Here is a 15904-nt window from a genome sequence, read left to right on the forward strand (position 1 = left end):
ATGAACAAGTTCGACACATTGAAAGATGATGACAGTGGTGACCATGATCAGAATGAAGTAAACAGCACACGGAAAGATGATGAGAAGGAAAAAATGGAACGGGACAAAAGTCAGAGCAGCAGCAAAAGGAAGGCTGTTGTCCCGGGACCAGCAGAGCATCCCTTGCAGTACAACTACCCTTTCTGGTAGTCCAGGAGAACCCCCGGCCGACCCACCAGCTCACAGAGCTACGGACAGAATATCAAACAGATTGGCTCCTTTGCTTCTGTGGAACAATTCTGGAGGTTTTACAGCCACATGGTACGTCCTGGGGACCTGACAGGCCACAGTGACTTCCATCTCTTCAAAGAAGGAATTAAACCCATGTGGGAGGATGATGCAAATAAAAATGGTGGCAAGTGGATTATTCGGCTGCGGAAGGGCTTGGCATCGCGTTGCTGGGAGAATCTCATCCTGGCCATGTTGGGGGAACAGTTCATGGTTGGGGAGGACTGTGGGGCTGTAGTCTCTGTCCGGTTTCAAGAGGACATCATTTCAATATGGAATAAGACTGCCAGCGACCAAGCAACCACAGCCCGAATCCGGGATACGCTTCGGCGAGTGCTTAATCTACCTCCCAACGCCATTATGGAATACAAAACCCACACCGACGGCATCAAAATGCCAGGCAGGCTGGGCCCCCAAAGGCTCCTTTTTCAAAACCTCTGGAAGCCGCGGGTGAATGTGCCATGACCTTCTCCCTCTCTGGATGGCACCATCATTGAAGCTGGCATCATCGGAGTCTCTTGTTCTGTTGGCGGGCTACCTGGAAGATTCTTCTATGCTGGACAAGAGGAATTGGAAGAGCATTTTTTGTTTTAAGAACAGGCTGACACACAGCAGCTACTACAACAGCTGAGATCACTTAATAAACTAAAAAAAAAAAAAAAAAATTAGACACGACTCATTCTCATTTGTCGAGCTCATGACCCCTCCCTCCTACTGAAATGAAACGTCAGTGCTAGGGGAGAGAAGAGGTTCACTTTAACCACGGCCCTCCAGAGAACAGCATGCCTATTTCCCCAGCGAGCTTCAGCCTCATCTTTCTCCTCTGCCAGCTCACAGGTGAGTCCAGCAGATGCTCCTCTTCTCCTGACTGCCTTGGCCATTAGGACAGCGGTTCTCAACCTGTGGGTCTCCAACAATGAAAATACATCCTGCAGATCAGATATTTACATTACGATTCATAACAGTAGCAAAATTACAGTTATGAAGTAGCAACGAAAATAATTTTATGGTTGGGGGTTACCACAACATGAGGAACTGTATTAAAGGGTCGCGGCATTAGGAAGGTGGAGAACCACTGCATTAGGAGGTGTAGCTCCGGGTCCTGGGTCCACTCTGGGGCTCTCACTCAACTCAGGAGGCTCTGCTCCCTTATCTAATATTGCCTTTTACATCCTGTGGTCTCTGAATCACAGATGCAGAAAGAGACTGAAGAGAGAGGAGAAGGACCATGGGGACCAGCTCTCCTTCTGGGTGTCCAGGGAAGGAAGGGCTAGAAGAAGTGGTGTTGGGCATCAGGAGGACCTGTGTTCTAATCACAACTTCTGCCACAGATTACCAGTAGATGAAGCATGTCATCTTCCCTGGACCTTAGCCCTCCCTCCCTTTGAGGACATTTTTAAAAACAAAATAATATCGTACAGGTGTATGTTTATTTTTTCATAAATATATATTTAGCCCCGGCCTGTGTGGCTCTGTGGTTAGGGTGTTAGTCTGCAAAGGGTCACAGGTTCGATTTCCCACTCAAGGGTACACAGTTGGGTTACAGATTTGATCCCTGATCCCTGGCCCTGCTCTGGCTCATGGGGTTGGTAACTAATTAATGTGTCTCTCTGGCATCGATGTTTCTCTCTTCCTTACTTTCTTTCTTTCTTCCTTTCTTTCTTTCTCTCTCTCTGTCTCTCTATCTCTCTCTCCTTCCCTCCCACTCTTTCTAAAAATTAATGGAAAAATATCCCTAGATGAGTATTATGTTATATATATAATATATTTCCTTGAAATATATTTATAAGATACTTATATATTTTATATTTAGAAATATATTTTTAAATGATTATGTAAAACAGTTATATTGGTGAAGGGAAACATTTTAATTTTATCTCTTTTTTTTTTTTTTATTGATGAGAGTATTACAGATCTCCCGCCCCCACCCCCCATTGCTCCCCTCCACTCAGTTCCCGCTCCACCCCAGGCCTTCACCACCCTATTTTCTGTTTCCATAATACATATATACATATAAGATCTCTGGTTAACTTCTTCCTGCCCGCACTTCCCTTCCCTCTGAGATATGTCAATCTGTTCCTTGTGTCCATACTTCTGATTCTATTTTATTCATCAGTGTATTTTGTTCATTAGATTTCTTGTTTGTTTATTTTGATTTTTAAATACAATTGTTGATAGATTTGTATTTACTGCCATCTTACTGTTCATATTTTTTGTCTTTTTCGTCTTCTTCGTCTCTTAAAGAATACCCTTCAATATTTCAAGTAGTGCTGGTTTTGTGGCGATCAACTCCTTTAGCTTTTTCTTGTCTCTGAATTTCAATTCTCTTTATCTGAACTTCAATTCTAAATGATAGCTTTGCTGGGTAAAGTAATCTTGGTTGTAGGTTCTTGCTTTTCATCACTTTGAATATTTCTTGGCACTCCTTTCTGGCCTGCAAAGTTTCTGTTGAGAAATCAGCTGACAGTCATATGGGCACTCCCTGTGGGTAACTAACTGCTTTTCTCTTGCTGCTTTTAAGATTCTCTCTTTGTCTTTATCCCTTGGCATTTTAATAATGATGTAACTTGGAGTGGGCCTCTTTGAGTTCATCTTGTTTGTGACTCTCTGTGCTTTCTGGACTTGTAAGTCTATTTCTTTCACCAGATAGGGGAAGTTTTCTGTCATTATTTCTTCAAATAGGTTTTCATTATGTTGCGCTCGCTCTTCTCCTTCTGGTACCACATAATGCAAATGTTGGTTTGCTTGAAGTTGTCCCAGAGGCTCCTTACACTAGCTTCATGTTTTTGGATTCTTTTTTCTTTTTGCTTTTCTGATTGGGTGTCTTTTGCTTCTTCATATTTCACATAGTTGAATTGATTCTCAGACTCCTCTACTCTACTGTTAAGTTCCCGTAAATTCTTCTTTATTTCAGTTAGTATTTGCTTAATGTCTGACTGGTCCTTTTTTATGTCTTTAAAATTCTCACAGATTTTTGAAAGTCTCACTCAGTCCCTTGAAGCTGTCATTAAGTTCACTGAAGCTTGCATTAAGATCCTTGAGCAACCTTCTAGCCATTGTTTTGAACTCTGTATCTAGTAGTTTGCTTGCTTTCATTTCTTTCCATAGTGACATGTTTCCTTGAGCTGCTTCCCTGTGTTTGTTTCTCTATATTCGGTAGATCTGATATGTCTCCCAGACTTGGAAAAGTGGCCTTGTGTAGTAGGTGTCCTGTAGGGCCCAGTGGCTCAGCCTCCCCAGTCACCTGAGCTGGGCACTCTAGGTGTGCCCCTGTGTGGGCTGTGTGCACAGTCTTGTTGTGGTTGAGCCTTGATTGTCATTGGCATCTCTGGAAGGAATTGGCCTCCAGGCCGATTGGCTGTGAGGATCAGCTTCATCTACAATGGAAGAGCTGCTATGCAGGAGACACACTATGGAGCAGGACTTTAGTGGGGCTTTGGTGCCTACTGAGTCTGCCCCTTGAATGTGTTGCTTGTGGATGTGTAGAGTTGCAATCTGGTATGGTCTGAGGCTGTCTACCAGGTTCACTGGCTCTGGGGCCTCCAGGGAGGTGCAAAGTCAGCCACTGCCTGGGGTCATCCATTGGGAGCTACAGAGAGATCTGAAGATGGCTGCTATTTGTATTGGGCTAGAAAGTGTCCAGGTGAGGCCCAGCTGTGAAATAAGGCAGGCTGGTGCTAGGTCTTAGGCCCATTATTGAAAGGTTTGGGGCACAGTGACTCCAGCTGCTACTCGTTCAGAGATTTTTAGAAAAGTCTGAAGTCTGAGCCAGGACAGGCCATTCATGTGAAAAAGTAGCTGCAAACAGCTTTGGTGGGGTTGCAAATTGGATGAGGTGGGGTCTCAGGGAATCACCAGGGTGGAGCAAACTGTGTGGACCATGCTGATGAAGCCTCCGATATGGCCACCAGTCAGCTTTGCGATGGAGGAGGTCCCAGCACAGGAACAATGACCCCTATGAACACTCCTCTCTAGAAGAAAGCTGCCCCCAAACTCCCACCCAGGCAAACAGTTCAGTTCCTCTCTGTATGTCACTGGATTCCCCCAAAGCCACTACCTGGTGCTGGAGTTGAGAGGAAGTGGAACCATGTAAGTTTGTTGGGCCCTTTAAGAGGAACACCTGGGACTTCAGCAGTCTTCATGTCATTCAGCCACAGTCCCCGCTGGTTTTTATAGCCAGAAGTTACAGGGACTTATTTTCCCAGCTCTGGACTCTGGGCTGGGGTCTGGTGTGGGGCTAGGATCCCTTGCTTCTCTAGGTAGGCCGAGGAGATATCCCTCTCAATTAAAGAAATGACACACATGGGTGTCAGACCAGCCCATTCCCGGCCTCTGCCCCCTACCAGACTCAGTGAGCTTTCTTCTTTACTTCTCTAGTTGTAGGACTTCCATTTAGCCAGATTTCAGGCAGTTCTGAATGTTGGTTGTTCTATATTTTAGTTGTAATTTTGATGTAGTTGTGGGAGGCAGCATTTACCTAGGCCACCAACTTGGTTCTCTAATTTTATCTCTTAAACCAAGCAATTTTGTTTTTTTTGTTAATCCTCAACCAAGGATATTCCATTGCTTTTTTTAATTTTTTAATTTTTATTTTATTTTAGCGAGAGAGTGGAAGGGAGGGGTGTGGAGAGAGAGAGATAGGGAGAGAGTGAGAGAGAGTCAGTGTGGGATCTATCGGTTGCTTCTAACACTTGTAAACCAGGTACGTGCCCTTGGCTGGGAATCAAACCCCTAACCCTTCAGTGCACAGGCCCATGCTTTACCCACTGAGCTACACTCTCCAGGACTTAACCCAAGCAATATAATCATTCCCTATGTAGAAAACAAACTCATATTGGCCCAGTTTCGCTTATGGATAGAGAATCAGCCTGTGGACCAAAGTGTCCCAGGTTCAATTCCAGTCAAGGGCACATACCTTGGTTTCAGGGCTGCAAGCTTTTCCCTGGCCTGGGCCCTGGCCAGGGCTTGTGTAGAAGGCAACCAGTTGATGTGTTTCTCTCACATTGATGTTTCTCCTTGTCATTCCTTCTCTCTTCCACTCTCCCTAAAATAATAATAATAATAATAATAATAATAATAATAATAATAATGGAAAAATATCCTAGGGTGAAGATTAACCATCATATGGTCATCCTGGCCTTAGGGCAGAAATCCTGGGCTTCTCTCAGATACAATCATCCCAGGTTATGTGGGAGCCCTGAATTAATTACCATGCCTGAGGAAGGCTGCCACCAAGCTAGGAGCCTGCCATTCTTACCCAACCGCCTGGATGCCACACAACAAAGAAGGGGTGAAATGGACGCAATTGAGGGAAGTTACGCCATTCACTGCACTGATGCAGGAGTGAAGGTCAGATGAGTGTCATGAGGCCAAATCTCAGGTCTTGTAGGCGTTAGTAGCCACTCATGCTCTAGTCTAGAATCAGCTGATCCCACAGTCATGTTACGTTCCCCCATTGTATTTTCCCCAAGCACTGGCTACTCTCCTTTTTATAACACGTACTTAATTATTAGATGACAATCTTCCAACCCCATGGCTAGCTTGCCCCCCAGTTCTATCCTCAGCTCCTAAACAGTGCCTGGCATAAATATGGAACCTTAAAAATTCTTGTTAAAGAAAGGAATGGCTGAATGAGGAAAGCGTGACCTACCTAGACATGGTAAACTCTGTAGGGTCACCCTGGCAGGCGTAGAAGCCATCACAGAAAGGAAAAATGCAGTCCATTTTGAGACAGTTGAGAAGTCTTTTATTTCTACATCACTTTTTATAGTAAATTGGAAAGAGGAAATAAAACTTGTTGGGACTTACCCACTTATTCTCTAAATTCATGTTTAGGGACTAGCATGGAGCTACTTTCTTCTTTCATGACCCCTCTTCCCTCCCTGAAGATACAATTAAGATAGAACAATATACTCTATCTAGACTCATGTTGGCAATTTGTAGCATCATCCTTCAGTTTCATTTGAACTATAAATGTGGAGACATCTATATATATAAAAAGCCAGTGTCCATGACGACCACGATGACCAAATGACCAGTCACCATGAGGTGCATTGAGCACCTCTTGTTCCCTCCCCCATGGCCCACAGGCTCCGAGTGCAGCAAGGGTGGTGGACGGGCAGGGCAGCAAGCACCGTGAGCAGTGGTGGGTGGGTGGCCTGGATGGCGGGTGGGTGGGTGGGGCTGTGAACAGCAGCAGGCTGCCACGTGTGATTTTGCATGCGGGACGTCTAGTTTTGTTACATTGTTATGGGTTCACTCAGCGAGATAGACCACCAACTCAGAATTTAAACTTAAGAGCCTTTATTAAGCTGGCCAGCTGACTACAGTTACAGCATCCTGCGGAAGCAAAGGCTGAACTGCAACGCAGACTACAGGAATTACAGTATTTTTATTTGCAAAAACCACAAAGTTACAAAACCTTAACTCCCAACACACTATAGTATCAGTACCTTCCTACCTATGTGTTTTAGGAACAGAGAGTACAGCATATTAACAAGGGGCCATGAGACCATATCTCAAGGCCTGGCCAGATATCAGTACCTTCCTATCTATGTGTTTTAGGAACAGAGAGCAGAGCATGACCCGTCTGGCCAAAGCACCAGATATGCAGCCCAGCAAAAATCACCACATAATTTATGTCTTTTGACATTTACCCTCAGAATGTAGCACCTCTCCATGTGTGAAGTGAAAACGGTAGTTGTTTAGAGCTTAAATGTGTCTTAAAGCATGAAAGCTCATACTTACAGTTTTGTCACCTCCCTGATTATATCTCTCTAAAACTTCAGGGGAAGAAAAAATTACTCCTAGTTGCCCTAAATGCAAAAATTAAACCTACTTGAGGGCAAGTGATGCCCAACCTTTATTTGACTGTAAAATATTAATTCCTTCATCTCTGTTGTTGAAGTGAAAGAATAAATGCATTAACTGGTCCATCAATAATTAAAAATAAAATTGATTTCATCTGTAACATTTACTGGGACTACTTTGGTCCCCTTGAGATGATCAGAGAGCAACTGAAAAACCATCCTACCTTCGAATTAAGGAGGCAGGAGAGCAGTTGTTTGAAAATCAGATTCCTTAACAGGATGATTTAATAAAGGCCTGAGGGACTCAAAGAATATATCCACTGACCGATAATTATAGGGAGAATAATGTGTGTGTTTTGTGCATGTGTGTGTGTTTTCTGCTTTTTGAAAGTACTCCACATTTATTTATTTATTTTTAAATTATCTTTATTATTGAAAGTATTACAGGTGACCCCTTTCCCCCATATTGACACCCTCCACCCACACCCACAGCCCCAACACTCTCCCCCCGCACCCCAGAGGAGAATAATGTTTGAAAACAGCAATCTCCATTTACCCAGGGAGAGGAACCAGGTCTTTTGAAAATAAATTTAGCAAAAATGTTGGTCAAGATCCCAGACCTATAATCAAGGGACTAGGTCAACATTTGGTAGCATCAGATTCTCTCTCTCCCCTCATCCCCCATTGATTTTTAGAGAGAATGGATAGGAGAGAGGGAGGGGGAGAGAGAGAAACATTAATGTGAGACAAACATATCAATCAGTTGCCTCCAACACATGCCTCGACCTGGGCTGGGATTCTGCAACCCAGGTATGTGCCCTTGATCAGGAATCGAACCCGAGACCCCCTTAGTCTGAAGGCAGCACTCTAACCATTGAGCTCAACCAGCCAGGGGGGCATCAGGTTCTCTTAGTCTCAAGTACTGGGAGAGCAGCTGATGCTGAAGGGAAGGTCACCAAAAGACAAAAAGGGAAATTGGGATTCTCAATTGCCCTCTACCATAAGAGAGAAAGGTAACTAGTCCTCAGATGTCTAAGCTATCCCTATCAGGAGGCACTAACAGCTGACCTCCCACTGTTCTGATCTGTGCTTGAAAACCTCTGCCCCGTGTCAGGAAGGCTCTCCTTCCTCACCTTCATCTAGTTCGGCTCTCCCAGGTGCAGTGGGCAAGGACTTGTTCTGTAACCTCCCAGCTCTCCTCCTTCAGGAGCGTGTCAGGGGTGGAGCGGGGTCTTGTGCTCTGCCTCAGAGCTTTGTCTCCAGCCAGAGGCCTCTGGGAATGGGGTGGTTCACCCGAGCCACTCCTTTCAGGAAGAGTTCTGACCTCAGGGCCTTCATATGAATAAGGTTCCAAAAGGTTTCCCAGGAGGCGGCAGGTTGGATGGAGCGACTTTCTTGGGACCTTTCTAGAGCCCAAAGGGGCTGAGTAATTGGTGGAAAGAGCAGGGACTCACGTCTATTTTATGGTTCTCTGTGTCTGCAGGGCCCGCAGCCTCTGGAGCCCAGCAGGAGCTGGTGGGTGCCGTCGGTGGGTCTGTGACTTTCCCTCTGACACACTCACTATATCGGATTGACAGCATTTTCTGGTTCTTTGAAAGTACTACTCTTATCACCATACAGCCAACAACGACAAACAAACCAGACACTGTCATAGTGACTAAAAATCATAACAAGGGAAGGGTAGGCTTCTCACACGGGAACTACTCCCTGAAGCTCAGCAAACTGAGTAAGAATGACTCAGGTGCCTACTCTGTCCAAATACACAGCCCGTCCCTCCAGGAGCCCTTCGTCCAGGAGTATGGGCTGCGTGTCTATGGTGAGTACAATGACTGCCCTGGTAAAGTGGTAAACTCCCTGATATTGGAGATGTGTAAGCAAAGGCAGGATAAACACTTGGCAAGAATGTGGAAGATGGAACTCCTGCGATGGCTGAAGTGATGCAGCTGACCCCTGAGGTCCCCTTATACTCAGAGATTCTGTAAGAGGCAATGTGGTGCAACAGGTGGGTGAAATGGGAAGTGCAATCACACAGGTCAGATGCTGGACTCTCTGTTTACTAGCTGCATGGTCTTAGCCAAGTTACTTAATCTCTCTGAAACTTAGTTTCCGTAATTGTAATGGGGAGGAAAGTGATGCCTGTTGTAGAAAGATTATCAGGTATAAACATCAATCACACCTTTCTCTATATTCCAATCAATTAAGAAATAGACACAAGAATTGAAAGAAAGATAAAAATAGCTTTATTTTGCCTTGTCTTGGTGGCTCAACTGGTTGGGCATCTTCACTCACACTGAAAGACTGTAGGTTCGATTCCCAGTCAGGACTCTTACCTAGATTGCGAGTTTGATCCTTGGTGGGAGCAAGTACTTGAGGCAACCAATTGATGTTTCTCTATCTCTATCTCTATCTCTATCTCTATCTCTATCTCTATCTCTCTACATCTATATCTATATCTATGTCTATATCTATGTCTATATATTGATCTTTTTCTTCCCTTCCTAAACTCTGTCTAAAAATCAATAAAAACATATCCTTGGGAGAGGATTATAAAAAATAATTTTTAAAAAAGCTTTATTTTTGTCTTTTAAAGCAATCTAGGAGAAATATTTTTTCCCAAGTCTAGACCTTGGAGCCCATTCAAAAAAGATGGATTTACAAAATAATAATTCAACCAGCTAGCTACAAGAATAGCTGCCTCACTCACTGAGATGCAATATCACAGACACCAGGCGATGGCCCTCCAGGTTTGCGTGTAGGAGGTAGGCCATTCACCTTGATCCATGTGTGTCTTCCATATATGCATAGCCAAAGGGAACAGAAGAATGCGTTCTGCAGGCACACTATCTAGAGCAGTGGTCAGCAAACCGCAGCTCGCAAGCCACATGTGACTCTTTGGCCCCTTGAGTGTGGCTCTTACACAAAATACCACGTGCAGGCCAGCACGTACAGTGCAATTGAAACTTCGTGGCCCATGAGCAGAAGTCGGTTTTTGGCCTAGGTGAGTCTATTTTGAAGAAGTGGCGTTAGAAGAAGTGGGGGTATGTTCGCTGAGGTCAACCCCTCAGATTGAGGATGTTTTTTGCAAAGGCTAGCTTAAGAGTACCCTAATTAAGTTAATAACAGTGTACCTACCTATATAGTTTAAGTTTAAAAAATGTGGCTCTCAAAAGAAATTTCAACCATTGTACTGTAGATATTTGGCTCTGTGGACTAATGAGCTTGCTGACCACTGAGCTAGGGGAAGGAGGAAAAGGCACACCACATTTAGCAGCAATCTTCACAGTTCAACCACAAGTACAGAGATGCAGATGACAGAAGTCAGACTCTCACCATCTCAGCAATGAACCCATTGCTCATCCTCTGAGGGAGAGGAGTGAGCACTGAGTAGGGAGGGGCCCCAGAAGTGTTGTTCATCCAGAAGAGTTCAGGGAAAGGCTCTTCAAGGAAGCCTAAGGACAAAGAAATGGAGAGCCTCTAAAAGAGAAAATTAGCTAACACCTAAAATACTTTGAACACAATGCTTGCCATATGGCTGGGCTTAGTAACTGGCAGCTGCATTCTTGTGGACTTGTTATTATTTACTAGAGGCTGGTGCATGAAATTCATGCACAGGGGAGGGGAAGGTCCCTCAGCCCGGCCTGCACCCTCTTGCAATCCAGGACACCTTGCAGGATGTCCAACTGCCAGTTTAGGCCCAAGCCCTGTGGGCCTAAACTGGCAGTCAGACATCCCACTCGCAATTTGGGACCACTGTTTCCTAACTGCTAGTGTGCCTGCCTGCCTGACTGCACCTAATCACTCTGCCTGCCTGCCTTCCTGATTGCCCCTAACTGCTTGCCTGCCTGCCTACCTGCCTGCCTGATTGCCCCTAACTGTTCACCTGACTGCCTGATCGCCGCTAACCCCTCTGCCTGCCTGACTCAATACCTCTAACCACTCGTCTGCCTGCCTCAACACCTCTAACCACTCGTCTGCCTGCCTCATCATCCCTAGCTACTCCCCTAACCACTCTGTATGCCTTCCTGATCACCCCTAACTGCTCACCTGCCTGATCATCCCTAACTGCCTCTGACTCGGCCCCGCCACCATGGCTTCCTCCAGAAGGACATACAGAATGACATCTGGAAGGTTGTTTGGCTGTCCAGTCTAATTAGCATATTATGCTTTTATTATTGTAGATCTTACTATTGTTTTTGTTGTTGCTGTATAGCTGTGAACAAGCAGACCTAGATAGTTCTCTTTTCCAGATAAGAATGAGAATTCTGCTCTAAATTGCCACTTCTGCTCCACTCTGCAGCACCTCAAAGAGGTTCAGGTCCAGGGCTTATAGAATAATTTAGGAAAAGAGTGCTATAGGCACAGCTGCCACCCTTGGTTGTCCATTTCTCTTTTCTAGAGCACCTATCGAAGCCCCAAATCACCTTGGGTCTGAAGAGCAATAAAAATGGCACCTGTGTGACCAACCTGACATGCTTCCTGGAACGGGGAGGAGAGGATGTGACTTATAGCTGGAAGACCCTGGGGAAGACCTCCAATGAGTCCCATAATGGTTCTGTCCTCCCCATAACCTGGACGCTGAGGGAAAAGGACATGACCTTCATCTGCATGGCCAGGAACCCCATTAGCAGCAACTCTTCAAACCCCATCTTTGCCCGGAAGCTCTGTGAAGGTGACTGTCTCTCCCCTTTCTCTAGAAGCCTACAGTCTCATGGGCGATGCCTTCTTTAGCTCCTGGTCCCCAGGGGAATGGGCCCTGTGTAAAAACTGGAGGCCCCTGGGAAGTCACCAGACTGGTAGAAAAGTAGCAGTTGCTCTAAAAGTTGGGTCATTTTCCTTAGCTAACTCTGCTTCCTTCCCTGTGTCTCCACCCATTCTCTCTTTAAAGGTATTCCTGGTGACCTAGATCCCATCATGCCCCTGAGGATTTCCTTGCTGCTCATTTTCCTTATACTGGTGTTAATTATTCTATGGAGACAAAGAAGAAAAGGTAGAGCATGTACCATTTTTGTCTTCACCCTCATTCATGCGCTTTCTCCTTCATTAATTCAACAAACTGGTGGTAGGCCTAAGGATACAGAAATGAAGAGGCCCTAGTCTCTGCCTCAAGGAGAACACCATCAGCCTGCATCCCTTAGTTCTGGCTTCTCTCCTAAGGCCAAAGTCCTTCCAGTTCTCTCCCCAGTGCCTACGCCTTTCAGAGTCTGGGAAATAATGAGGGTAACCAGAAAATCCTGGCGTTTTCCTTGGGTTAGCACTTAAAGTCCCATTCCCTGGGGAAAAAAACCTTTAGTTACAGAGAAACCAGTATAATTGGTCACTCTAAGTAGGTTGTCAGATGGGGTGGGAGCCAATGGGGGTGGTGAGTAGAAGGAGGGGCCAGCCCTGATTCTCTTCCAACTTGGTTGTAGAGTCCACTGAAGAGAAGAGAATCGGCACTCATCCAGAAATTCCTAACTGCTACCCGCCCTCTGGAGAGACCGCAGAGTATGATACAATCTCTAACCCAAACGTGAGTCCATTCCTATATTTTGGGGGGCCTTATCCTCCTCTCTGAGGCCCTTCTTGCTTTACTTGAGATTTTCCCATGGATTTGAACAACATGGGAGATGAGGATATACAATCCTTGAAACCCAATGCACCGTGTCTCCCCTGAGTCCTTGTGGATTCTTTCTTATGCAGAAGCTGGTCCCCTCTGGGCCACCTGGTTCTGATCCAACCAGTAATGCTCACACTGTGATCTATGGAATGACCCCTTCTCTCCACAGTTCACAACAGCTACTCAACAGGCCTGGCTCCCTTTGCAGAGGACAGCAGGTAGAGTAGTGTGGTTTTGACATGATCTTTGAGTTGTGATGCCACTAGACTGGACATAGAGATGCCTTTTTGTCAAGAAGCCATCAGAAAAGGACTCAGAAGTCCCATGGTGGCTCTGGGCCACACTCAAGGCTTCCCAAGCCTGGGTCACCGAACTCCAGTAAATGAGCACAAGGTTAATCCAAAGGAAACTCGTTGAAAAGAAGAGTATAAACATAAAGTTTTTCAAAAGCTAAATAAACAGAGGCAATCTGGAGACGTGAACTAGAGAACTTCAAAAGCCTGCCGCCCCCCCGCCCCCAACCCTCCCGCCGCCGCCCCAGGAACAATCATTGTAGTCCAGGCTGGACTAGCACCTTCACGGTCATAGAGGGCTTTTCCACATCAGCCCGTTTCATAAAATGAGCACTTTAGAGCCTCCAAATGCCAGTTTGACTCCAGCCTCCTACTCTCACCTACAACTTTTCCAAGAGGAGACCTTACCTTTCCTCTTCGAAGTTGTTAGTGTCCCGAGAGCTCTTTTCTCCTGTAGGGAGACTGCTCTGTGCTCCACTCAGCCTGGCTTCTGTCAAAATTGATCACTTTATGGTTCATTCTGCCTGCTGGAGACACATTCACAGGCGACCACAGGACTGGATGTCCTGGGTGTTCGGGAATAAACTTCATTGATCCAGGATCATTTTCCCCAGCCCAGAAGGCACTTTTGTTATTGCTGTTATTGTTTTGTTTTATTCTGTCCCATCAGTCATCTTTGCTGACTGGTCCAAAGGCCGTTTTGACTGATGACAAGGTTTATTTGCCACAATTAGCAATATGATTTCAAATGATCTTTTAATCCCCTTGGAGGCTCATAGCTCATAAGACTTATATCTTACATATATATTTTTAAAAAATATATATTTTTATTGATTTCAGAGAGGAAGGAAGAAGGAGAAAGAGAGATAGAAACATCAATGCTGAGAGAGAATCACGGATCGGCTGCCTCCTGCACGCCCCCTACTGGGAATCGAGCCCGCAACCCGGGCATGTGCCCTTGACCAGAATCGAACCCAGGACCCTTTAGTCCACAGGCTGACGCTCTATCCACTGAGACAAACTGCCTAGTGCTAGATCTTATATATTTTAAGTTCACTTAAACACAACACAGTTTTAAAATAATCTGATTATTTTGTAAACAAGTTATTAATAATTATAATCTCAGACATCAACAAGAGCATTTCCCACTACCCATTCCTGTTCCAGGACCTTCTGTCCCTCTCACTTTCTCCTCCCTTTCTGCTTTCTTCCCTTTGGATTCTCGGCATCTCTTTGGCCTTGTTTATGTGACCCCGAAGATGAATGATTTCTTCTTCTTTTTTTTGAATAGAAAACTATTCCAGAGGAAAATTCAGTCCATTCTCTTTATTGCACAGTGCAAATACCCCAAAAGGTAAGAAACATTAGAGCTGAGTTTCATCTTAGCTGTTCTATCACTTTTGCTAGTTCAAGCTTAGCTTAAAATTTCTTGGGCCCCAGGGATTTCATGTTCCCTGCTATGGAATTAGAAGTTCCCCAGGATGTCCCCATTCCCTTTGCGTACAATTACAGAGAAGATAGAGACTAGAAGAGAATTGTGTTTAGGAATCAAACGAGGGCAATGTGGAACAAACAGAGTAGGGGAGAGCTTCTAGGTAAGAATGATAGCAAAGTCAGCAGGACCCTGACTGGGGACTCAGATAAGGTAGAAAAGGCTGTGGGCAGGCTGTGCCTGGGAGGAGACTCAGCTTGCTTCTGAGCCACCAGTTAACTGCAAGCAGGAGAGATTTGCTCTGCTTTTCTGTGTTCTACCGATGATGCATCTGGTGTGCACACCCCCCTGAGTCTACCTACAAAGGTAGTAAGCTTTAAAGTTCATTCCTTCACAGATCACACTTGGCAGAAGCAGTGATGCCTTCTGTCTCCCCTTCGGACCAGATCAGAATAGATGAGAATGGGAAAGCAGTTTACTTAGTAAAAGGAAAGGTTGGTTCTGGTGGATTATTGGAGGAAAAGTTCAGCTCCTTAAGCATTCGACAAGATAAATGTGGGTTAACCTCAAGGCACGGTTTCTCTAAGGTCGGAGTGATCACGCAGTGGAGCAGGCGCACTTGCGAGGCCTGGGTTAACCTTGGCAGTAAAGAGTATCTGTGAGGGGTCGGAGGCCTGCCTACCTTCAGCGCTCTACATTCTTGTGTTTGCTTGGCAGGTGGAGAAACCCCACTCACTGCCCACATCGCCAGACAGATCAAAGCTATTTATCTACGAGAAAGTCATCTAAACCGCACTGCACTCCCTCCTGTGTCATCCCAAAGAAAACAAACGAATTCAGACATGACCACAAAATCTGAGGAAGAACAAAGAACACAGTTCCTTCCTGGAAAACTATCCTTTTGATGCTATTGTAATTAGCTAATCCTATCTAATAAACAGGGAATATGCTAATTGATCCTCATGCCATCCCAAAGATGGCGGTGACCACAGCCAATAAGGAGGGAATAGCTAATCAACTGCCACACCCTCAAAGATGGCAGCATGCACAGCCACAAGATGGCCAGCAGGGTAAGGCAGTTGTAGGTGATCAGGCCAGCAAGGGAGGGCAGTTAGGGGCAACCAGGCCAGCAGGGGTGGTCAGTTGGGTGTGATCAGGCCAGCAGGGAAGGGCAGTTGGGGATGACCAGGCCAGCAGGGAAGGGCAGTTGGGGATGACCAGGCCTGCAGGGGACGGCAGTTGGGGGCGATCGGGCCGGCAGGGGAGCAGTTAGGCATCAATCAGGCTGGCAGGGGAGTGGTTAGGGGGTGATCAGGCTGGCAGGCAGAAGTGGTTAGGGGTGATCAGGCAGGCAGGCGAGCAGTTAGGGGCAGTCAGGCAGGCAGGTGAGTGATTAGGGATGATGAGGCAGGCAGGTGAGTGGTTTGGGGCAATGAGGCAGACAGGCAGAGGGATTAGGGGTGATCAGGCAGGCATGCAGGCATGCAGGCAAGCAGTTAGGAACCAG

At 45.8% G+C, this 15904-nt stretch overlaps 1 protein-coding gene and 1 pseudogene across 1 annotated transcript; both read left to right on the top strand.

Moving 5' to 3' along the window:
* Positions 1–932, top strand: LOC132221082 (eukaryotic translation initiation factor 4E type 2-like; annotated as a pseudogene).
* A 46-nt stretch (positions 933–978) lies between these two features.
* Positions 979–15376, top strand: LOC132220549 (SLAM family member 7-like). The gene is made up of 7 exons (XM_059673741.1): positions 979–1104; positions 8560–8892; positions 11473–11745; positions 11962–12063; positions 12485–12585; positions 14257–14319; positions 15115–15376. Exons 1-7 carry the CDS (start codon positions 1050–1052, stop codon positions 15184–15186), a joined length of 999 nt encoding a protein of 332 aa, XP_059529724.1. The 5' UTR covers positions 979–1049; the 3' UTR covers positions 15187–15376.
* Positions 15377–15904: the final 528 nt, after the last annotated feature.

The sequence above is a fragment of the Myotis daubentonii genome, chromosome 18, assembly GCF_963259705.1.
Source record: "Myotis daubentonii chromosome 18, mMyoDau2.1, whole genome shotgun sequence".
Taxonomy (NCBI): Eukaryota; Metazoa; Chordata; class Mammalia; order Chiroptera; family Vespertilionidae; genus Myotis; species Myotis daubentonii.

Excerpts from the sequence above, each read along its gene's own strand:
- LOC132220549 (XM_059673741.1), top strand. The coding sequence starts at position 1,050 with ATGCCTATTTCCCCAGCGAGCTTCAGCCTCATCTTTCTCCTCTGCCAG. Across the intron at positions 1,105-8,559 it reads TCTCCTCTGCCAGCTCACAG|GGCCCGCAGCCTCTGGAGCC; the intron begins GTGAGTCCAGCA and ends CTGTGTCTGCAG. Across the intron at positions 14,320-15,114 it reads CAGTGCAAATACCCCAAAAG|GTGGAGAAACCCCACTCACT; the intron begins GTAAGAAACATT and ends TTTGCTTGGCAG.